The 25,588-nt window shown below is 42.4% G+C and overlaps 1 protein-coding gene across 3 annotated transcripts in view; it reads left to right on the forward strand.

Moving 5' to 3' along the window:
• The window catches only part of sh3k1 (SH3 domain-containing kinase-binding protein 1), a 36,630-nt gene extending 12,933 nt beyond the window's left edge, over positions 1-23,697 (forward strand). Inside the window, 16 exon segments of one of the 3 annotated variants that reach the window (NM_001140537.1) lie at positions 1,568-1,674; positions 2,338-2,482; positions 3,483-3,556; positions 3,821-3,910; positions 7,582-7,651; positions 7,811-7,905; positions 19,322-19,423; positions 19,529-19,580; positions 20,782-20,859; positions 21,322-21,460; positions 21,649-21,719; positions 22,006-22,115; positions 22,191-22,367; positions 22,669-22,895; positions 22,997-23,060; positions 23,169-23,697. In NM_001140537.1, coding sequence (NP_001134009.1) covers positions 1,568-1,674; positions 2,338-2,482; positions 3,483-3,556; positions 3,821-3,910; positions 7,582-7,651; positions 7,811-7,905; positions 19,322-19,423; positions 19,529-19,580; positions 20,782-20,859; positions 21,322-21,460; positions 21,649-21,719; positions 22,006-22,115; positions 22,191-22,367; positions 22,669-22,895; positions 22,997-23,060; positions 23,169-23,207 — 1,640 coding nt within the window. In that variant the 3' untranslated portion in view covers positions 23,208-23,697. 3 annotated transcript variants of the gene reach the window in all.
• Positions 23,698-25,588: the final 1,891 nt, after the last annotated feature.

Here is a 25,588-nt window from a genome sequence, read left to right on the forward strand (position 1 = left end):
GCACTTCAACAAAATAGATAGCATCATGAGGAAAGGAAAATGATGTGGATATATTGAAGCAACATCTCAAGACATCAGTCAGGAAGTTAAAACTTGGTCGCAAATGGGTCTTCCAAATGGACAATGACCCCAAGCATACTTCCAAAGTTGTGGCAAAATGGCTTAAGGACAACAAAGTCAAGGTATTGGAGTGGCCATCACAAAGCCCTGACCTCAATCCTATAGAACATTTGTGGGCAGAACTGAAAAAGTGTGTGCAAGCAAGGAGGCCTGCAAACCTGACTCAGTTACACCAGATCTGTCAGGAGGAATGGGCCAAAATGTATCCAACTTATTGTTGGAAGATTGTGAAAGGTTACCTGAAACGTTTGACCCAAGTTAAACAATTTAAAGGCAGTGCTGCCAAATACCAATTGAGTGTATGTAAACTTCTGACCCACTGGGAATATGATGAAAGAAATATAAGCTGAAATAAATTATGCTCTCTTCTATTATTCTGACATTTCACATTCTTAAAATAAAGTGGTGATCCTAACTGACCTAAGACAGGGAATTTTTACTAGGATTAAATGTCAGGAATTGTGAAAAACTGTGTTTAAATGTATTTGGCTAAGGTGTATGTAAACTTCTGACTTCAACTGTATACAGTACCAGTCAAGAGTTTGGACACACCTACTCATTCAAGGGTTTTTCTTTATTTTTACAATTTTCTACATTGTAGAATAATAGTGAAGACACACTATGAAATAACACATGTATTCATGTAGAAACCAAAAAAGTGTTAAAAAAAAAAGATTTATATTTGAGATTCTTCAAAGTAGCCACCCTTTGCCTTGATGACAGCTTTGCACACTCTTGGCATTCTCTTAACCAGCTTAATGATGTAGCCACCTGGAATGCATTTCAATTAACAGGTGTGCTTTCTTAAAAGTTCATTTGTGGATTTTCTTTCCTTCTTAATGCATTCGAGCCAAACAGTTGTGTTGTGACAAGGTAGGAGTGGTATACAGAAGATTGCTTTATTTGAGCTGTTCTAACCATAATATGGACTTGGTCTTTTACCAAATAAAGCTAAGAGAAATGACATTCCATCATTACTTTTAAGACGACTTTTAAGAAAGCTGTTAATTGAAATGCATTCCAGGTGGCTACATCATTAAGCTGATTGAGAGAATGCCAAGAGTGTGCAAAGCTGTCATCAAGGCAAAAGGTGGCTGTTTGAAGAATCTCAAATATAAAATATATTGTTAACACTTTTTTTGTTGTTGGTTACTACATGATTCCATATGTGTTATTTCATAGTTTTGATGTATTCACTATTATTCTACAATGTAGAAAATAGTAAAAATAAAGAAAAACCCTTGAATGAGTAGGTGTTCTGAAACTTTTGACCAGCAGTGTGTGTGTATATGTATATATAATGTTAGTATGTGTGCACTATACTACAAATAATATTTGTGAAAATAATAAATAATTAAATAATATACTAGTGTGTGTGTGTGTGTGTGTGTGTGTGTGGTGTGTGTGTGTGTGTGTGTGTGTGTGTGTGTGTGTGTGTGTGTTCCAGGAGATCAAATCCACCAGAGGAGGTGTAAGGCTACCTTCAGCTATGTTCCCCAGAACGAGGATGAGTTAGAGCTGAAGATAGGAGATGTCATCCACATACTGGGGGAGGTGAGAGGGGAGGCTGACTGTGTGTTTGGGTGTGGGTCGGTTTCAACTTTTTCTTTACTGTAGTAACTTCCCCCTCTGGTGGCCACATGACAGATCTGTTAAACCACATTATAATACTGTAGTGACCCTGTGTTCACAGTCATGTATATTAGCTCCCCCACGGGAACTATCTGTCTTACATCATGGAGAGCATGCAGGTCTCCCAACCAGAACCCTGGGCTTTCAATTTTAATCTTCAGACAACTTCACTCTCCCTTCCTGTTTCATTACAATATTGACTTGTGTGTTCAGGTGGAGGAGGGCTGGTGGGAGGGCAGTCTGAACGGTAAGACAGGGATGTTTCCTGTGTTCAGGTGGAGGAGGGCTGGTGGGAGGGCAGTCTGAACGGTAAGACAGGGATGTTTCCTGTGTTCAGGTGGAGGAGGGCTGGTGGGAGGGCAGTCTGAACGGTAAGACAGGGATGTTTCCTGTGTTCAGGTGGAGGAGGGCTGGTGGGAGGGCAGTCTGAACGGTAAGACAGGGATGTTTCCTGTGTTCAGGTGGAGGAGGGCTGGTGGGAGGGCAGTCTGAACGGTAAGACAGGGATGTTTCCTGTGTTCAGGTGGAGGAGGGCTGGTGGGAGGGCAGTCTGAACGGTAAGACAGGGATGTTTCCTGTGTTCAGGTGGAGGAGGGCTGGTGGGAGGGCAGTCTGAACGGTAAGACAGGGATGTTTCCCTCCAACTTCACCAGAGAGCTGGAGGACACGCCCCCTTCACTAGACACATCCACTAGGTCATCACAGGAGGAGCTACGCAGCAACAAGACCAGTGAGTCACACACACATCACAGCCATGCACATGCACAAACCATCACCAGCTAGGTTTCCATCCAGTTGGAGACAGATTTTCATGCGAATATTCTAAAATCTGCCTAAAATAAATATGTGCATTTTCCCACCAGTGGTATGTTTCCACCAAACAGACTTGTTACAGATAAACATCAGTGCGTGATGATGTAGTGCACACAAAGTAATTTGTCTTATATTTTCACATACCGAATAAAAATTATTCTGTTCAATGTGTTTCCATCGCATTTTCAACTCTAGCGATTGTTTTGTCACAAAAACTGTTGTGTTAAATAGTAAATGTGCCTACTCTGGTCTTGGCACCTGCGCTCTAGCCAACAGCTCACAGATACAGTGCAGGTAGGCTGTGAGGGTTGTCTAGTCTACACCATGAGATTATTATGGTTTTCTATTAGTCAAACAGCAGTCAAGCATAGATCATCATCTCACCAGAATAAGACCCTGGATATTTATTGGAAAGCAGCGTCAAGCTCATTACCGTGCACTTTCACCACCCTATGAAATGAATCAGAACTTATTTCATCTGTAGTCTAATAAACTGCAAGTTTTCCCGACGAGTCGTAGTGGGACAACATGTCATCCATATGATGGTTGTTATATCAATATTTGTGTATAAAAACGTTTCCCCCGTCATTTCTTGTATAAATCATTTTACCACCTTGTCTAGTGGATTTTGTTTTGTTGACATTTGGAAAGTTTTCCGTCAGGCTTGTCGTGCCATATTTTATCCAGCGTGTATTTTACACACATAAAAAGGTTGGATGGAAACCTGGTTACTGATCAAATGGTTTTTATATGCATGAAATGGCAGATCAATATTCATATGATGTAATACAATTAAAGAACATTGTTACGTGATTCTGCTGAAAACAGGGTTTCTAATCTATTGTTAGCATAAATAGTCAGTGTGTGTGTGTGTGTGTGTGTGTGTGTGTGTGTGTGTGCGGTGTGTGCGTGCGTAGGTAAAGACAGTCCAGGCAGCGAGAGTGACGGAGGAGAGAGTCGCTCTGACAGTGGAGAGATTCAACCCAAGAAGGTCTCTATTGTCTGTCTGTCTCTGTCTGTCTGTCTGTCTGTCTGTCTGTCTGTCTGTCTGTCTGTCTGTCTGTCTGTCTGTCTGTCTGTCTGTCTGTCTGTCTGTCTGTCTGTCTGTCTGTCTGTCTGTCTGTCTGTCTGTCTGTCTGTCTGTCTGTCTGTCTGTGTCGTGGTAAGTGTAGTTTAATAACAGTTTCATGATAACTGTGATGTGTTAGAACAGTATTGTCGTGGTAACTATAGTGATGGTAACGTGTGTCTCCAGGTTCGAGGGTTTGGGTTTGGTGACATCTTTAAAGCCCAGCCCATCAGACTGAGACCTGCATCTGGAGACATGGACACAGAGGGAGAGAAGGTGATGCACGTCCCCCCCCCCCCCCCCACACACACACACACACACACACACACACACACACACACTTAAAGGGATAGTTCAGGCAGAATCTATATTTGGGTGGAATTACCCTTACCTTGAGTTGTGTCTGAAGGCCCATAGTGACAGAATCCACACTAGTCCAGCAGTTTAAATTCATGAACTTAGATGATCCTAATTATGTAAGCTCCTGGCTGTGGCAGAAGGAAACAATGGATTATTGTGGATTCTGTCACTATGGGCCTTCAGACACAACTCAAGGTAAGGGTAATTCCACCCAAATATAGATTCTGCCTGAACTATCCCTTTAATGGTGCATACAGATGTAGGATTTAATTTGAGCCAGTTTGCTAAAGCAGGAAAATAATTATTCAGCATCAGGAAATGTGAATTATTAAATGGATTATAATTAATGGACATTTTTCTTTAGGGTAAATCATGTCTGACATTTTTAAAGTGAAAATCACAAACGTTTGGAAGCCTTTTTAAACCTGAAATACACAGGTTTCCCAAACTCGGTCCTTGGGACTACAAGGGTGTACATTTAGTTTTTGTTCCCCTAGCACTACACAGCTGACTCAAATAATCATCTAGCTTTGATCATTTGAATCAGCTGTGTAGTGCTAGTGCAAAAACCAAACCGTACCCCTCTTGGGGTCCCGAGGACCGAGTTTGGGAAACGCTGCACGACAAGTTAAGATCCTACATCTGTATACGATGTCAGTGTTTACGTGTAAATGGGGGAGGAAGTCCATTCCAAGCTCCTCCTTTTCCTGTCTCTCAGTTTCAGGAAGTACCTCATATTATATCACACACACACACACACACACACACACACACACACACACACACACACACACACACACACACACACACACACACACACACCGTTCAGTGATGAAGGCGTGTGAGAGCGCTCTACAGGGAGTAACGGAGGGAGAGGCAGTAGAGGTTTTCACCTACGTGTACACACACACACACACACACACACACACACACTGAGTCACTGTGGCTGGCAGGACAGATATAGCAGGGCTGTGTCTAGAACCACAGGACTAGGGTAAGACAAGCCTACGTCTCTCCTTTTCTCTCTCTCTTCACTTTGTTCTGTCTCCTTTTCTCTCTCTCTTCACTTTGTTCTGTCTCCTTTTCTCTCTCTCTTCACTTTGCTCTGTCTCCTTTTCTCTCTCTTCACTTTGCTCTGTCTCCTTTTCTCTCTCTTCACTTTGTTCTGTCTCCTTTTCTCTCTCTTCACTTTGTTCTGTCTCCTTTTCTCTCTCTCTTCACTTTGTTCTGTCTCCTTTTCTCTGTCTTCACTTTGTTCTGTCTCCTTTTCTCTCTCTCTTCACTTTGTTCTGTCTCCTTTTCTCTCTCTCTTCACTTTGTTCTGTCTCCTTTTCTCTCTCTCTTCACTTTGTTCTGTCTCCTTTTCTCTCTCTTCACTTTGTTCTGTCTCCTTTTCTCTCTCTCTTCACTTTGTTCTGTCTCCTTTTCTCTCTCTCTTCACTTTGTTCTGTCTCCTTTTCTCTCTCTTCACTTTGCTCTGTCTCCTTTTCTCTCTCTCTTCACTTTGTTCTGTCTCCTTTTCTCTCTCTCTTCACTTTGTTCTGTCTCCTTTTCTCTCTGTCTTCACTTTGTTCTGTCTCCTTTTCTCTCTCTCTTCACTTTGTTCTGTCTCCTTTTCTCTCTCTTCACTTTGTTCTGTCTCCTTTTCTCTCTCTCTTCACTTTGTTCTGTCTCCTTTTCTCTGTCTTCACTTTGTTCTGTCTCCTTTTCTCTCTCTTCACTTTGCTCTGTCTCCTTTTCTCTCTCTCTTCACTTTGTTCTGTCTCCTTTTCTCTCTGTCTTCACTTTGTTCTGTCTCCTTTTCTCTCTCTCTTCACTTTGTTCTGTCTCCTTTTCTCTCTCTTCACTTTGTTCTGTCTCCTTTTCTCTCTCTCTTCACTTTGTTCTGTCTCCTTTTCTCTCTGTCTTCACTTTGTTCTGTCTCCTTTTCTCTCTCTCTTCACTTTGTTCTGTCTCCTCTCTCTCTTCACTTTGTTCTGTCTCCTTTTCTCTCTGTCTTCACTTTGTTCTGTCTCCTTTTCTCTCTCTCTCTCCACTTTGCTCTGTCTCCTTTTCTCTCTCTCTCTCTCACTCTCTCTCTCTCCACTTTGCTCTCTCCCCTTTTCTCTCTCTCACTCTCTCTCTCTCTTCACTTTGTTCTCTCTCCACTTTGTTCTCTCTTCTTTCTCTCTCTCTCTCTCTTCACTTTGTTCTCTCACCTTTTCTCTCTCTCTCTCTCTCTCTCTCCACTTTGCTCTCTCTCTCGCTCTCTACTTTGCTCTCCTTTTCTCTCTCTCTCTCTCTCTCTCTCTCTCTCTCTCTCACTCTCTCTCTCTCTCTCCACTTTGCTCTCTCCCCTTTTCTCTCTCTCTCTTCACTTTGATCTCTCTCCTTTTCTCTCTCTCTCTCTCCACTTTGCTCTCTCTCTCGCTCTCCACTTTGCTCTCCTTTTCTCTCTCTCTCTCTCTCTCTCTCTCACTCTCTCTCTCACTCTCTTTCACTTTGTTCTTCTTTTCTCTCTCTCTCTCTCCACTTTGCTCTCTCCCCTTTTCTCTCTCTCTCTCTCTCTCTCTCTCTCTCTCTCTCTCACTCTCTCTCTCTTCACTTTGTTCTCTCTCCTTTTCTCTCTCTCTCTCTCCACTTTGTTCTCTCCCCTTTTCTCTCTCTCTCTCTCTCTCTCTCTCTTCACTTTGCTCTCTCTCGTTTTCTTTTCTCTTGTCACACTCTCGCTGAGTCTGATTTATAACGGGACTGTGTGGATGATGGCAGGGTCATGTTTGGTTTAGGGTGTGTCTTGTGTAATGTTTGTTGTGTATGAGTATATTGATCTGTGTCTGCGTGTGCATTTTTGTTGTGTGTGTGAGTTTGGGTACGTGTCAGGCTGTGTTTGTGCTGATGTGTGTACGATATTTTGCAGCCTGTCCTGCTGTGCGGGTGGCTGTGTAGTGGTGGTTTATGGGAAGTGTAATTTCTGTTCTCTAATGATAATTGGGCTGGTGGTGGGAGAGGGGTTTTAGAATGGGGGGGGGGGTTACTATTACTATGGGGGGTAGTTCCTGGTAGTAGCCTTTAAACACAGATGGAGGATCAGATTGCCCCACCTCCAAAAAATACAAAGCGTCTACAGTTAACTTCTGTACTAGACTGAACTCTATCTTCCCCCGAGGGCTGAGGAGTATCCAGCTGTGTGTCAGTCTGACGTTACTTTAACCATGGTTGACCAGTTAGTGTGTGTGTGTGTGTGTGTGTGTGCACTCCACATGGCTTGAAATTAGAACAGCTCGACTGGGTAGAAAGAGGGATGCAGTGGGAGGAAAGAGCGAGAGAGAGGCAGGAAGTTGTGGAGGGAGAGGGAAATGGGACTGGAGGGAGGGAGGGAGGTGAAGAGGGACTGGGGGAGAGAGAGGGGCAGAGGAGTTGGGATGTTCTTCTGAGTGTGAAACAGAGAAGTGTGTGTTTGAGACAGACCGGGCTCTCTCTGTGTGTGGTGTGTGTGTGTGTGTGTGTGTGTGTGTGCCACATAGACAGAGCCCAGTCTGTCCGGAATTGATCGCAAATGGAGTATTCTGGGAATGTAGTTTCCTGTGTGTTTCCCTCTTCTCCTCTAGGCACAGGTTAGGAAATCACCCTCTGTTTCCCTGGAAACCATGAAGGCGGAACCTGAGGGCATGGTGAAAGGTGAGAGGGAGGGGCCTGGGATCTTCTAGACAGTCTCTCACTTCCTGTTTCACACCTAGAATAAGATAAAGATTCACACCTGCTGAGTCTCTTGATTTACTTTAATAAACCTGAGTTTTGGGATTCAACGTGAGTGTCTGTATTCTGATTGGTTCCCAGGCCGTGAGCTGTGTAAGGTCATCTTCCCGTACGACGCCAATAACGAAGACGAGCTGTCAATGAAAGAGGGAGAGATTGTCACCATAATCAACAGGGTGTGTGTGTCTAACATCAGAGTCCATGCATGCGGTTGTGCATGTGTGTATCAGGTTTGGGGTTAATTCCACAAATTCAATTCCAATTCAATTCCCTCTACCTGTAAATTCCAAATTCCATTTAATTCAAATTCTGCAGTAAATTCTTTATTTTAAGTGCATTAAATCCATTAACGGGGAGATGTATAAATATTGAATTCCAATTCAAGTAGCCCTTTCCACTCGTACCTGTATACGGGTTGAAAATGGCAGATTTGGGCACTAATAAGCACCTAAGTTGGAACGCAGTGGCTGTACAGTAACATGCTATACATGATGTCAGAGCTCAGTGGCTGTACAGTAACATGCTATACATGATGTCAGAGGTCAGTGGCTATACAGTAACATGCTATACATGACGTCAGAGCTCAGTGGCTACAGTAACATGCTATACATGTCGTCAGAGCTCAGTGGCTATACAGTAACATGCTATACATGATGTCAGAGCTCAGTGGCTATACAGTAACATGCTATACATGACGTCAGAGCTCAGTGGCTACAGTAACATGCTATACATGACGTCAGAGCTCAGTGGCTATACAGTAACATGCTATACATGACGTCAGAGCTCAGTGGCTATACAGTAACATGCTATACATGACGTCAGAGCTCAGTGGCTATACAGTAACATGCTATACATGATGTCAGAGCTCAGTGGCTACAGTAACATGCTATACATGATGTCAGAGCTCAGTGGCTGTACAGTAACATGCTATACATGATGTCAGAGCTCAGTGGCTATACAGTAACATGCTATACATGACGTCAGAGCTCAGTGGCTGTACAGTAACATGCTATACATGACGTCAGAGCTCAGTGGCTGTACAGTAACATGCTATACATGATGTCAGAGCTCAGTGGCTATACAGTAACATGCTATACATGATGTCAGAGCTCAGTGGCTACAGTAACATGCTATACATGATGTCAGAGCTCAGTGGCTGTACAGTAACATGCTATACATGACGTCAGAGCTCAGTGGCTGTACAGTAACATGCTATACATGATGTCAGAGCTCAGTGGCTATACAGTAACATGCTATACATGACGTCAGAGCTCAGTGGCTGTACAGTAACATGATGTCAGAGCTCAGTGGCTATACAGTAACATGCTATACATGACGTCAGAGCTCAGTGGCTGTACAGTAACATGCTATACATGATGTCAGAGCTCAGTGGCTATACAGTAACATGCTATACATGATGTCAGAGCTCAGTGGCTATACAGTAACATGCTATACATGATGTCAGAGCTCAGTGGCTACAGTAACATGCTATACATGATGTCAGAGCTCAGTGGCTGTACAGTAACATGCTATACATGACGTCAGAGCTCAGTGGCTGTACAGTAACATGCTATACATGACGTCAGAGCTCAGTGGCTGTACAGTAACATGCTATACATGACGTCAGAGCTCAGTGGCTGTACAGTAACATGCTATACATGATGTCAGAGCTCAGTGGCTATACAGTAACATGCTATACATGATGTCAGAGCTCAATGGCTACAGTAACATGCTATACATGATGTCAGAGCTCAGTGGCTGTACAGTAACATGCTATACATGACGTCAGAGCTCAGTGGCTGTACAGTAACATGCTATACATGATGTCAGAGCTCAGTGGCTATACAGTAACATGCTATACATGACGTCAGAGCTCAGTGGCTGTACAGTAACATGATGTCAGAGCTCAGTGGCTATACAGTAACATGCTATACATGACGTCAGAGCTCAGTGGCTGTACAGTAACATGCTATACATGATGTCAGAGCTCAGTGGCTATACAGTAACATGCTATACATGATGTCAGAGCTCAGTGGCTATACAGTAACATGCTATACATGATGTCAGAGCTCAGTGGCTACAGTAACATGCTATACATGATGTCAGAGCTCAGTGGCTGTACAGTAACATGCTATACATGACGTCAGAGCTCAGTGGCTGTACAGTAACATGCTATACATGATGTCAGAGCTCAGTGGCTATACAGTAACATGCTATACATGACGTCAGAGCTCAGTGGCTGTACAGTAACATGCTATACATGATGTCAGAGCTCAGTGGCTGTACAGTAACATGCTATACATGACGTCAGAGCTCAGTGGCTGTACAGTAACATGCTATACATGATGTCAGAGCTCAGTGGCTGTACAGTAACATGCTATACATGACGTCAGAGCTCAGTGGCTATACAGTAACATGCTATACATGATGTCAGAGCTCAGTGGCTATACAGTAACATGCTATACATGATGTCAGAGCTCAGTGGCTATACAGTAACATGCCTATACATGACGTCAGAACTCAGTGGCTGTACAGTAACATGCTATACATGATGTCAGAGCTCAGTGGCTATACAGTAACATGCTATACATGATGTCAGAGCTCAGTGGCTGTACAGTAACATGCTATACATGATGTCAGAGCTCTGGCTCTTCGGTTCACAGCGCTGTGTGGATTTTGACTGACAGCCATTTTGAACTTGAGCACCGCACGCCAAGAAGTTGCCCCCATTCCTCCTGCTAATTGGGCAACTTTTGCACATTTTTGGTCTGAGGGAAATTAGCCGTTGAGGATTATAATAAATACCGCTTTGATGTCATACAGACAAACCAAACACCATCACATTTCTATATCATAAAACTACTGTCATATACAGTGTCAGCGTTTATGATCACTATGTTTGATGTACAGTTACCAGATGACATACTGTCATACCCTGGGTTGTCCTGAACAGAAGGAGCCTGTTTGATGTACAGTTACCAGATGACATGGTGTCATACCCTGGGTTGTCCTGAACAGAAGGAGCCTATACGGACCTGAATACACATCTTTCTATACACATCAAAGACTAGTCCATGTCATATTATATTTTATAACTTAGCTAGTCATGTTGGCAATAGAACAGACCTTCAAATGATGCCCACCTGACCCAGATTGAATTATAATGGACTGTTTTTTTGGATTGGGTAAACAACAGTTATTGTGTGACGCAGGGTTGTGTTCCAACAAAACAAGTAAAAAGTGTGCTTGCTCTAGTTCCTCAACGGCACAGCTAGGAGAGCTACAAAAGCACCTTATAGTTGAAGACTCTTCTTTGAGTCATAAAAGTGCATTGAAATGACTAAATAACTGTGCACACTTTGGAGAGGTGTGTGACCACTTGGAGACACCAGTTTTTCGTCTTATGTTGCAGCTACCCCAAATATACCAAGAATATTCTTATCATGTTACTGAGTGTATCCAGAATATTTTCAGATTTCTTTATCAACAAATGCAGCAAAAAGTACAGTAAATGTAAAATGATCATACAATCAACAGTGTAATGTTTGGATTCAGTCTTGTCAGGTGAACTGTTGTGTCCTTACCTGTAAAGTTCTGTATCCAATTTTCAAGGAAAATAGATTAAAAGGGAAACGAGTAGCTCTCGTCGTCGATAAACTATATATTGATAACCAGTTGTTCAGAGACACAAAGACTACTCCATGGTTATTTAAACAATTACAAAGTTATTATAGACAAGGAAAATAATGAAACACAATTCTAGCCCGGTTATGGATTGTAATAATACAACAACAAATATAGCTTTTCTATCTATCTTCAAATATAACTAATTGGAACACAAAAGCACTAATTCAACTTGGTGAAGATAAAAACTCAGTAAACAGAAGGCACAGTATGTGTGGATGGTGTGGTGTGTGTTTTTTATGTTTGGGAAAGTGTGGCGTTGAGTGAGAAAGGAAATGGTTGCGTATCCCAGAACCAATGTATTGCTGTGAGCAGGTGTTGTGAGAGAGCTTTCAATGTTGTGCAGATGAGGGATATACATTTATAATGAATTATACATTTCATTTATTTATTGTCCTATCATGGTGGAACAGCATTTTCAAATAAATTCTACATCTAATTTATTTATTGTCCTATCATGGGGAACTACATTTTAAAAATAAATTCTACATCTAATTTATTTATTTATGATCCTATATTGATGGAACGGTCCACAACCCTATACACCCTAACTGTTTTATGGGCCTGTTGTAAGCGGTCTGTATGCAGCCAAAATGCGGTCAGAGACCTTCTAGAGCAGCACTGCCCCCTCAAGATTCTGAGCCTGCTTGGCAGGGTTGGTCCTGCAAAGCCAAAGCCCCCTGATGGGAGAGCATAATATACAAGGAAATTCTCAAAGCTGCTAATGAGAACCTTGGCGACCTTGTACCTAGCCGGTGGGGATTCCGGTGGGGTGGCCCACCCAGGCAGTGGCAGTGCTGGCAACACTAGCTGCAGTAACCCATGGTGAGGGGGTCACACTCGGACATTCAGAGAGGGGGTATATTATTATGGCCCTGGTGGTACAAAATCAAAAGTCTGACTGTATGGAGATGCCTGGGAATATGGTCAATACGGGGGACCGTGTTTCAGTGAAAGGGGTACATTTGACCTCCATCATCTAGGACGTGACAATGGTTAATAAAATCTCCCCATTTCTGCCCATTTTTTTGCACAGTCTTGCAGGCCTTCTCATGCAACTGTATATGCATTTGTAAATCAAGACCTTTCTTGAGTTGGGCTCTGGGATGGTGGAACTGTTGAGAATGTGAGCCTATGGTTGTGTAGGGGGAAAGGGTTGAGTGTGTGTGGGTGTATGTGCATATCCCACAACTAATATAATAATTGCTTGCAATAATGTAATTTTGGTAATGGCGAGACTGGTGAGAGGTAAAATTCTTTGCATAAATTGCCTACATTACTACAAATATTAATAGCTAATTATGGAAAATAAGAAACAGGATTTAAAAATATATTTTTTTTTTGATGGCTATATATAATACAAATCGAGGTGAGGGCGATGGAAATGCATTTGGCGGTTGATCTACTTCTGTTCTGTAAATGGCACTGTGTGCTCTTTTCCAAGGATGGATCCCAGTCTTTTCAGGGCTATGGGATATGGGGGCTCAGGGGTGGTCTGCAAGGCATTGGGATGACATCCCAACTCAGGATGAGGAGGGCTTTTAGCGGGTGGAATAGTGGGGACCAATTGGAGGTTTACTTAGTAGCAATGCAAATATCATGGTACAGCTATATGGGCACTCAATCATCATGTTACTTTTTAATGGTACGTTTACAAACATATATTTTGATAAATAGAATTTCAAGTTGTGTCTCATTATGGTGAGTGGTGAAATACAATTCAGTACTCATCTATAAAACAAAAGCAATTTAGATCAAAAGAGTCCATATTAACAAAGGAAATTGAAGGACTAACAGTACAGTTAGATCGCAATAAAAACTGTACCATAGAGGCACAGAATAAGTTAGAGGAAAAACAAAAAGAAATGGAGGAACTTATTCAAGAAAGATCCAGTGTAATATTATAAATATGATAAAAATAAAGCGAACAGGATGGAATATAGGGGAAAATACACCAATTCTTTTTCGATCTTCAATATAGAAATGCTACCAACATTTTTTTTATTGAAACTTGTTACCAATGGAGTCATGCATGATTCACCGAATGATATTTTGAAAGAAGTAAAGTACTTTAAGAATATGTTTTCGTTTCAGTCTCCTCCATCTCCACTAACCGAAGCTAATTGTATGGATTTTTTTTCTATATTAATAATGTAAAATTAACATCTGTACAGGAAAGACTCATGTGAAGGCCAAATTACAGAGGAGGAACTTGCAATTAAAGCCTATAAGGCTGGGAAAACTCCAGGGCTGGATGGCATACCAGTGGAAGTACAGTATACCAAACTTTTTTTATATATATTCAGAGGACCATTATTAGCATGTTTTAACCACTCCTATATAAATGGTAGATTATCGGACACGCAACAAGGTTTGATATCATTATTACTGAAACAGGACCCAAGTGGTATATGTAAAGATCCAGTCCATTTAAAAAAGTGGAGGCCTCTTACACTTCAGTGTTGTGATGCGAAAATCCTAGCAAAATGCTTGGCGCATAGAATTAAAAAAGTATTGTCAGATATTATTCATCCTAATCAGACAGGTTTTTTACATGGATGATACGTTGGAGATAATATAAGACAAGTACTGGAAACAATAGAATACTATGAAATATCGGGGACACCAGGCCTGGTTTTCATAGCTGATTTTGAAAAGGCTTTTGATAAAGTACGACTGGAGTTTATATATAAATGCCTAGAATATTTAAATTTTGGGGAATCTCTTATTAAATGGGTTAAAGTTATGTATAGTAACCCTAGGTGTAAAATAGTAAATAATGGCTACATCTCAGAAAGTTTAAAACTATCTAGAGGAGTAAAACAAGGTTGTCCACTATCGGCATATCTATTTATTATTGCCAACGAAATGTTAACTGTTAAAATTAGATCCAACAATAATATTAAGGGATTAGAAATCCGTGGCTTAAAAACGAAGGTGTCATTGTATGCTGATGATTCATGTTTTCTTTTAAAACCACAATTAGAATCTCTCCACAGATTCATAGAGGATCTAGATTCTTTTGCTATCCTCTGGATTAAAACCAAATTCTAAGTGTACTATATTACGTATTGGATCACAAAGAAAATGCAAATTTCACATTACCATGTAGTTTACCAATTAAATGGTCTGACGGAGATGTGGACATACTCGGTATACAAATCCCAAAAGAAATAAATTCTCATTCCAATACATTTTTATAGAAAGTTAGCAAAAATAGATAAGCTCTTGCTACCATGGAAAGGAAAATACCTGTCTATTTGTGTAAAAATCATCCTGATTAACTCTTTAGTCATATCACAGTTTACCTATTTGCTTATGGTTTTGCCTACACCTAGTGACCTGCTTTTAAAATTTAATTAACAAAAAATATACAATTTTATTTGGAATGGCAAGCCAGACAAAATTAAAAGGGCCTATTTATATAACGAATATGAATTCGGAGGGCAGAAATGATACAATATTAAAGCATTTTAACTCTCACTAAAGGCATCAGTCATACAAAAGTTATACTTAAATCCAAACTGGTTCTCTAGTAAATTGGTAGGAATGTCTCATCCCATGTTCAAGAATGGCCTTTTTCCCTTTATTCAGATTACACCTGCTCACTTTCGGTTGTTTGAAAATGAAATCATCTCCAAAATATTTATTTTTATTTTTAAACAAGCCATAGAAAGTTGGTTGCAATTTCAGTTTGATCCACCTGAAAAGACAGAACAAATAATACAACAAATATTTTGGTTAAACTCAAATATACTAATTGATTAAAAAATAAAACGTCTTTTTTGAAGACATTTTTTAAAAAGGTAGACTTTTTGTGAATGATATCATAAATAGGACTGGTGGAGTTATGTCACACATGCAGCTAACACAGACATATGGAAATGTCTGCTCTACCCAAAATTATAACCAACTAATTGCAGCATTACCACAAAAATGGAAGAGGCAAGTAGAAGGGGAAAAAAGTAAGGAACTTGTCTGTCGGCCCTGCATTAAAGACCATAAATGGTTAAAAAAAAGTGTGTGAAATAAAAAGATACACCAATTTCATTTAAGGACCAAAAAAACTGACAGCTGTGCCATATAAATTGCAAAATAGTTGGGAAGAGATTTTCGATGTACCTATTCCATGGCACATGGTTTATGAATTGATACGCAAAACAACGCCGGATTCAAAACTTCAAATTTTTCAATTTAAACTGTCCACTTAGGAAGCAACACTGATTGACAGTAAATTTCACATGCTGTTGTGCAAATGGAATAGACAACAGGTGGAAATTATAGGCAATTAGCAAGACACCCCCAATAAAGGAGTGGTTCTGCAGGTGGTGACCACAGACCACTTCTCAGTTCCTATGCTTCCTGGCTGATGTTTTGGTCACTTTTGAATGCTGGCGGTGCTTTCACTCTAGTGGTAGCATGAGACGGAGTCTACAACCCACACAAGTGGCTCAGGTAGTGCCGCTCATCCAGGATGGCACATCAATGTGAGCTGTGGCAAGAAGGTTTGCTGTGTCTGTCAGCGTAGTGTCCAGAGCATGGAGGCGCTACCAGGAGACAGGCCAGTACATCAGGAGACGTGGAGGAGGCCGTAGGAGGGCAACAACCCAGCAGCAGGACCGCTACCTCCGCCTTTGTGCAAGGAGGAGCAGGAGGAGCAATGCCAGAGCCCTGCAAAATGACCTCCAGCAGGCCACAAATGTGCATGTGTCTGCTCAAACGGTCAGAAACAGACTCCATAAGGGTGGTATGAGGGCCCGACGTCCACAGGTGGGGGTTGTGCTTACAGCCCAACACCGTGCAGGACGTTTGGCATTTGCCAGAGAACACCAAGATTGGCAAATTCACCACTGGCGCCCTGTGCTCTTCACAGATGAAAGCAGGTTCACACTGAGCACGTGACAGACGTGACAGAGTCTGGAGACGCCGTGGAGAACGTTCTGCTGCCTGCAGCATCCTCCAGCATGACCGGTTTGGCAGTGGGTCAGTCATGGTGTGGGGTGGCATTTCTTTGGGGGGCCCGCACAGCCCTCCATGTGCTCGCCAGTGGTAGCCTGACTGCCATTAGGTACCGAGATGAGATCCTCAGACCCCTTGTGAGACCATATGCTGGGGCGGTTGGCCCTGGGTTCCTCCTAACGCAAGACAATGCTAGACCTCATGTGGCTGGAGTGTGTCAGCAGTTCCTGCAAGAAGAAGGCATTGATGCTATGGACTGGCCCGCCCGTTCCCCAGACCTGAATCCAATTGAGCACATCTGGGACATCATGTCTCGCTCCATCCACCAACGCCACGTTGCACCACAGACTTTCCAGGAGTTGGCGGCTGCTTTAGTCCAGGTCTGGGAGGAGATCCCTCAGGAGACCATCCGCCACCTCATCAGGAGCATGCCCAGGCGTTGTAGGGAGGTCATGCAGGCACGCGGAGGCCACACACACTACTGAGCCTAATTTTGACTTGTTTTAAGGACATTACATCAAAGTTGGATCAGCCTGTAGTGTGGTTTTCCACTTTAATTTTGAGTGTGACTCCAAATCCAGACCTCCATGGGTTGATAAATTGGATTTCCATTGATTATTTTTGTGTGATTTTGTTGTCAGCACATTCAACTATGTAAAGAAAAAAGTATTTAATAAGATTATTTCATTCATTCAGATCTAGGATGTGTTATTTTAGTGTTCCCTTTATTTTTTGGAGCAGTGTATATATGGGGGATACAATCTTCCCAGCTCTGCAGATTTTGCTGTGAGGAGGCAGAGTCATTAGATCATTTATTTTGGTATTGTCCATATGTAGCTCGTTTTTGGTCACAGGTCCAGGAATGACTGAAGAATTGCAACATTTGCCTAGAACTAACGCTACAGATATCAATACTGGCTGATTTGAAAAGCCATAGTCAATCAATCAATAATATAATAATTATTTTAGCAAAAACAATCTGTAGAAGCTATGAGAATAGAAAGGTTCAGTACTTTTGAGAAGCATTACAGCACAGTTGAAAAATATATGGCAAATAGAAATCCAAAATGGATGGTGTTGAGAGATAGATGGGAGGGGTTGAATGGAGCTGAAGGGTGTGACTAATAACAAGATAACCAATGTAAAACATACGGGGTCTGTAAAATGTATATAGGTTCATACATTTTGTGAAATAGCACAGTTAGAAATACAAATCAAACTGGATGGACATCAGAAATAGAGGAAGGACTAAAAACAAACAAAATATAACTATTGTAAAATAGATAGTTGTAAAATGTGTATAAGATGTATAAACTGAAGGTAGAAGCATAAGTGTTATTGGTTATTAGTTTACTCCAATTGGGGGAAGGGTGGTAGGGTTTGTGGGAAATAATAAATGTATATTATAACAATAAGTGTATGTATGTATGTATGTATGTATGTATGTATGTATGTATGTATGTATGTGGATATATATATATTTACCAAAAAAAGATATGGGGGATTGGAAATGATGCAGACTATTACATTGATGGAAGCAACAATCGTTCCAACATATTAAGCTGGTCCACCCCTAAGATGTAATAATAATAATAATATTCCCATAATATCCAAACTGTTCCCTTTCAATTGCTGCCATGGTTATGCATATGCTTTTCATATTTCTTCTGTAAGAAACATTTCAATTTAGGCCTATCCATATAGGCCAATTCCCATTCAATTCCAAAGATGAAATGCTTTTACAATTCCAATTAAATTCAAACAGTCCAATTACAATTCAATTACAATTCCATAGCTGGAAGATTGTTTTGTATTCAACATAAATTCTCCCCTTCATGAGTGAATTCAAAAATGTAATTGCAATTTCCAATTACATTTTAATTGACCCCAACCCCGGTGTGTATTATGCTTGGGTTGTATCCAGACTGTCCTTCTCTCACGTCGGGATTGACTGTATTACCAGTTCGGTACACAAGGGGGCGACAAAATACCCATTGTGCGTCTTTTACCAGAATGCTAACAAAATTAGCACAACTAAAGGTGAATTTCCATGGAGGCTGCTAGCTAAATATGCTAACGAGCACAAATGAAAATAAACGAAAAAGATAAAATGCATAAGAAATATATTGCTGCGTTTGGTAAATGCAGATCTATCTTGCTTCTTATTGTAATTTCTAATTTTGTGCTTCAGTTGCGCTTCTCCACTCGGATGAGAATTCAGGAACGGGCATTCTATCAGCAGACAGCGCTGTGACTGATGTGGAGCTAATTTTCTCTGGTACTTTTCTTGGTGTAGCCAGCCTATTTTTCTCTGGTAAAATGCAAGATTAACTTTAAGCGAAACATTAGGTAATGTAGCTGGTTACATTCTTTTTATGATAAACATTAGAAAAATAATGGCCATGCATCATTATTTGCAAAGAAAGACCTTGCTTTTTCATTGTAAGCTCATTTACTTGTGTGGCTGCCAGCCAATTACCGTCACACTTCTGTAGTCATCTGATGACAATGAAGCTGTTTTCTGCTGAATGTGTTGCACTGATGTATTTTATGTGAAGGAAAACTATAGTTGCACGTCCCTGATCACTCTATTGTAGCAAAAAACCAGTGTTGACTTTCAATATAAACCTTGACCCCTGTCAATACACAGCTGGACTCACAAACACGTGACTGGCTCAACTGTTGTGTGGAACTACGTTAAGCTTCCTAATCTTAAATAATGTGACAGGTGACATGAAGAATGTGATCTGCTTTATCTCCTAATGTATTGCACAAGTTGACTGCAGGTATTTACTTAAAGTAGCTACAAATATTCAAATTATTGAAAATAGTTTCAACGGTATTGAAAAACCATCCCGTGGCTATTTCCAAATACCCCGGTAAGAGTTTATACTGTATACCGCCCAAGCCTAGTGTGTTTAACCTGTGTGTGGATTCTGTGTGTTGTAGGACTGTGCTGATGCGGGGTGGTGGATGGGGGAGATAGGGGGGAGAAAGGGAGTCTTCCCTGATAACTTTGTCAAGCTGTTAATACCTGATGTGGAGAAAGAGGTAAGACGCACAAATATCATTTGATTTGTACTGTTATTATAGTGTTCAAGGAATGACATTCCATGAGAGCAAAATCACTTAGTGTTTCTTTGTGTGCGTTTCCAGAGACCAAAGAAGCCGCCTCCCCCCAGTGTCCCTTCGGGTAAACACACCACAGGTAATCCCCCATCTCCTCTCTCCACAGGTAATCCCCCATCTACTCTCTCCACAGGTAATCCCCCATCTCCTCTCTCCACAGGTAATCCCCCATCTACTCTCTCCACAGGTAATCCCCCATCTCCTCTCTCCACAGGTAATCCCCCATCTCCTCTCTCCACAGGTAATCCCCCATCTCCTCTCTCCACAGGTAATCCCTCATCTCCTCTCTCCACAGGTAATCCCCCATCTACTCTCTCCACAGGTAATCCCCCATCTACTCTCTCCACAGGTAATCCCCCATCTCCTCTCTCCACAGGTAATCCCCCATCTCCTCTCTCCACAGGTAATCCCTCATCTCCTCTCTCCACAGGTAATCCCCCATCTACTCTCTCCACAGGTAATCCCCCATCTCCTCTCTCCACAGGTCATCTACTCTCTCCACAGGTAATCCCCCATCTCCTCTCTCCACAGGTAATCCCTCATCTCCTCTCTCCACAGGTAATCCCCCATCTACTCTCTCCACAGGTAATCCCCCATCTCCTCTCTCCACAGGTCATCTACTCTCTCCACAGGTAATCCCCCATCTACTCTCTCCACAGGTAATCTCCTCTCTCCACAGGTAATCCCCCATCTACTCTCTCCACAGGTAATCTCCTCTCTCCACAGGTAATCCCCCATCTCCTCTCTCCACAGGTAATCTCCTCTCTCCACAGGTAATCTCCTCTCTCCACAGGTAATCTCCTCTCTCCACAGGTAATCCCCCATCTCCTCTCATCTCCTCTCTCCACAGGTAATCCCCCATCTCCTCTCATCTCCTCTCTCCACAGGTAATCCCCCATCTCCTCTCTCCACAGGTAATCTCCTCTCTCCACAGGTAATCCCTCATCTCCTCTCTCCACAGGTAATCTCCCTATTTTTCTTCACCTTACTTCTCCTTTATCACAATCCTCTATCTCTCCTCTCTGCTCTTCTCCACTCAGGCACTGGTACCATTTTGTGCGTCTCTCAATATTCTTTCTATCTCCATCTCTGCTCTTCTCTGTTTTGTGTTAGTGTGTGTAAGGGAGAGAGATAGAAACTAGGAGCAATGGTGATAATTAAATAGGCAGAGAACCAAATGGTGATAATTAAACAGAGAGAGAACCAAAGATAGAGATATCTATAGGGAAGAGTGTCAGTAATGTCACCCTCAGTTGACCGCTGACCCCTGTGACCTGTAGAGAAAAGGTCAGAGGTCAGGAAGGTACCCCCGGAGCGCCCAGAGCACGTGCCTCACAGACCACCTGACGACAACAAAGGTACTACAGTACTACTACAGTAATACTATAAAAAAGCTACTAACTCTGCATCACAGATCTGATGACAACAGAGGTACTACTACTACTACTACTACTACTACTACTACTACTACTACTACTACTACTACTACTACTATACTACTACTACTATACTACTACTACTACCTTTACTATACTACACTATTCCACAATCATCTACAATGCCTGCTTCGGCTTGCTGCAGCCTGACTACTACCCTATATGGCCCTATTCAGCCTGCCTGCCTTAACTCTCTTCGCCTCTTCAGCTGGCTCACACCTCACCTCTACACGTGTGTGTGTGTGTGTGTGTGTGTGTGTGTGTGTGTGTGTGTGTGTGTGTGTGTGCGCATGTGCGCGCACCTGCGCGTGTGCCATCCCCACTTATCCCATCCGTATATGTGTTTGTGTGTGTATGTGAATGTGTTTATGTTTTTGTGTGTAGGTGAGGAGGTGAAGGTTGGAGAAATCCCTAAGCCCGCCCTTCCGTCCATCCCTCCAAAAAAGCCCCGCCCACCAAAGACAAGCTCCTCCCACCTCCCTCCCCGAGGCCCAGACAGACCTGAAAGACCTCCTTCTGTACCGTCAGTACGCGCACACACGCACGCACGCACGCACGCACGCACGCACGCACGCACGCACGCACGCACGCACACACACACACACACACACACACACACACACACACACACACACACACACACACACACACACCACACACACACACACACACACACACACACTAAAGTTGTCAACTGGTCTGCCTGTTCAGGTGTGAGAGCCCTAAATCTGAGGGTGGGGCTGTGACTCCAGATTCTGCCTCTGACATGTCAAAAGACATCGGTGAGTTTGACTGAGAGGACAAGGGGCAGACCTGGGGCAGTTTGACAGTTATGTGACAGGACACTAGTCCAATCAGAGTAGGGAATTGGCTGACTTAAGAGACAGAGAGGTTTGAATATGAATGAAGATCCTCAGTTCTCTCTCTCTCTCTCTCTGTCCATATGTGAGGGATTAGCTGCCCTAGCCTTCATATTGGTCAGGGAACTGTGTGTTTGTTTGTGCCTGTTCTCTGGTAAGATGTTATGTGTTCCTGTGGATTAACAATATAATGTGTGTCTGTGTGTAGATGTGGTTTATTTGGACTCGCTAGTCTTGTCTACAGAGAAACTAAGCCATCCCACCGCAATGCGACCAAGAGTCCTCGTCCGCAGACCACGCTCCCTGATCATCAGCACAGTAAGTGTACACACACGCACACATCCTTCTCTTTAACATGTCTTGATGACACCTCTCTCCTCTTCTCTCTCTCAGTCTTCTCTGTCCAGTATTGACCAGCTGGACTCTCCTGTGGTGGAGGAGCAGAGAAAGGGGAAGGACAGAGAAAAGGAGGAGCAGAGAAGGGGGAAGGACAGAGAAAAGGAGGAGCAGAGAAGGGGGAAGGACAGAGAAAAGGAGCTGCAGGAGAGGAAAGCACTTCCCACCATCACTGTAAGAATTTGTTGAATTTAAATGTGGTGAATTACATTTTAGCAGTGAATCGGAGTATATTGTGTGTAGTATATTGTGTGTGTTTGTCTATTCCCGGACCATCAAGTTGGCCTGCGAAAAATAAAAAGGATTTCTGGTTTATTAATGAACCTAGACCTGTGTATGAGTTGCTGGTTGAAACAATAGAATCAATCCATGCCCATTTCAAGCATGTATTCCTAACAAATGGGAGGTTATTTCCAAACATTTAAGTAAGTTAGCTGGCTAACTCATGAATCCTGATTTGTGACATACCCCACAGGTACCTGACAGTAAGGGTGTGCTGCCACCCAAGCCTGCTGTCCTTCACCCACCGTCGACAGAAAGCCTGGCCCTCCGCCCTATAAGCCCCTCCCCTTCATACACAAAACCCACCTCTTCATGTATAAGCCCTTCCCCTGAGCCCAGGCCGACGCCCACCCTGGAGGAGCTGAGGGGACAACTGAGAGAGCTGAGAGCCTCTGTAGAACTGCTGAAGAGCCAACACAGGTGTGTGTGTGTGTGTGTGTGTGTGTGTGTGTGTGTGTGTGTGTGTGTGTGTGTGTGTGTGTGTGTGTTAATAGTGTGAGTGACTGGTGTCTCTGTCCCAGGCAGGAGATGAAGCATTTGTCCAGTGACCTGGATGAGGAGAAGAGGATCCGCCTTACTATGCAGGTGAACACATCTAGAGATGCTCGCCGTCTAGTGCTGAACAACATTCATTTACCGCTGCTACATTTTTCATCTTAGCTATACATTACATTTGGTGTTTGTCTTTTTCAGATGGAGGTGGAGAAGATTAAGAGGAGTTTATTTAAATGACCTTTCACCCTCCCTGGCGCATATTGATGACATCACCTCACGCTGGAGCCAGAGTGTGACATCATCCCTGGGAAGGGTTCAGACGAACTAGTTTGTGCCAGAAATCAACATCAATGACAGACGATCCCAATCCCCTCTTGTCTGTTTGTGTTGAAAAGGCTTGCTTATTTTTTTTGTTTCCTGCTATCTGATTGGAGTGTTCTGGATCAGGGGCGTAGCCTCACTACTATTCTGTCTGACATCACGCTACTCAAAACACCTGGAACACCTTCACCTGCTGTTAGAGTGTGTGTGTCAGCATACAAGGTTTCTATGGCAACCCCACACTGTGGCCTTCCTTCCTGTTTTAGATGTCTTTCTTTCTGATGACATAAAGACCGTTTGTGGACTTCATATCTCCAGGAAAGTGAAATAGACTTTTATATTCCAGTATTCTAAAGATGAAGATTATGGATGTGTGCTGATTTTAATAAAATAAAAATAAACTCAACCAACCTGTCTGTCACCCTACCCCCAGTAGGGGGAGCTACAGTATCAGTTACTGTCTCACACTACCTTACCTTGCCCAACCCAAACACACTTTTTTATTTACCTTTTATTTAACTAGGCAAGTCACTTAAGAACAAATTCTTATTTACAACGACGGCCTAGGAACAGTGGGTTAACAGCCTTGTTCAGGGGCAGAACGACAGATTTGTAGCTTGTCAGCTCGGGGATTCAATCTTGCGACCTTTCGGTTACTAGTCCAACGCTCTAACCGCTAGGCTACCTGCCACCCCACGTGTGCATTGTTTGTGTGTGTTTGTCCAGTGCCCCTCCACTGCTCTTTACTCTGTTGATTACGGTAATTAGTCTGGTCGAACATCAGAGCGCTGGACACACACACATTCCTCAACACACATACAGGCTGCCGTTTTCTTGCTTGTATAAACTGCTGTGTGTGTTGTAGACAAGTGTGTTACCATCTCTGTCTCATCAGGTAGTGTGTGCATGTTGTTTTGTGTGTGTGTGTGTGTGTGTGTGTGTGTGTGTTGTTTTGATTAAAGACACAGATCGTGTGCGACACTTCAAGAATGTCCTCAGACGGTGGACATAACTCAGCTTGGCTGGCTGTCTGGGGGTGTCAGATCAGAGGACACACAGTGGATTATATATGGCGCTGAAGGAGATGGCTGCTGGTTTACGATCCCGTAACCAATTGTGCTATTGTGTATGTTTTTTCGCGTTATTTGTGACTTATTTTGTACATGATGTTTCTGCCACTGTGTCTTATGACGGGAAAAAAGCTTCTAGATATCAGGGCAGCGATTACTCACCTCATACTGGACGAATTCTTCTTCAACAATATACAATTGAAGTCAGGAGTTTATATACACTTAGGTTGGAGTCATTAAAACTTGTTTTTCAACCACTCCACAAATTTCTTGTTAACAAACTATAGTTTTGGCAAGTCGATTTGGACATCTAGGACATTTTCAAGAATATTTTACAGACAGATTATTTCACTTATAATTCACTGTATCACAATTCCAGTGGGTCAGAAGTTTACATACACTAAGTTGACTGTGCCTTTAAACAGCTTGGAACATTCCAGAAAATGATGTCATGGCTTTAGAAGCTTCTGATAGGCTAATTGACATCATTTGAGTCAATTGGAGGTGTACCTGTGGATGTATTTTAAGGCCTACCTTCAAACTCAGTGCCTCTTTGCTTGACATCAGAAAAAAAAATGGTTCATCCTTGGGAGCAATTTCCAAATGCCTGAAGGTACCACGTTCATCTATACAAACAATAGTTCGCAAGTATAAACACCATGGGATGCCTTCTGTCTCCTAGAGATAAACTTACTTTGGTGCGAAAAGTGCAAATCAATCCCAGAACAACAGCAAAGGACCTTGTGAAGATGCTGGAGGAAACGGGTACAAAAGTATCTATATCCACAGTAAAACGAGTCCTATATCAACATAACCTGAAAGGCCGCTCAGCAAGGAAGAAGCCACTGCTCCAAAACTGCCATTAAAAAGCCAGACCACGGGTTGTAACTGCACATGGGGACAAAGATCGTACTTTTTGGAGAAATGTCCTCTGGTCTGATGAAACAAAAATAGAACTGTTTGGCCATAATGGCCATCATTATGTTTCGAGGAAAAAGCATGTGCGAGCAAGGAGGCCTACAAATCTGACTCAGTTACACCAGCTCTGTCAGGAGGAATGGGCCAAAATTCACCCAACTTATTGTAGGAAGCTTGTGGAAGGCTACCCGAAACGTTTGACCGAAGTTAAACAATTTAAAGGCATCGCTACCAAAAACGAATTGAGTGAATGTAAACTTCTGACCCACTGGGAATGTGATGAAAGAAACAAAAGCTGAAATAAATAAT

Source organism: Salmo salar, chromosome 29 (genome assembly GCF_965601325.2).
Source record: "Salmo salar chromosome 29, fSalSal1, whole genome shotgun sequence".
Taxonomy (NCBI): domain Eukaryota; kingdom Metazoa; phylum Chordata; class Actinopteri; order Salmoniformes; family Salmonidae; genus Salmo; species Salmo salar.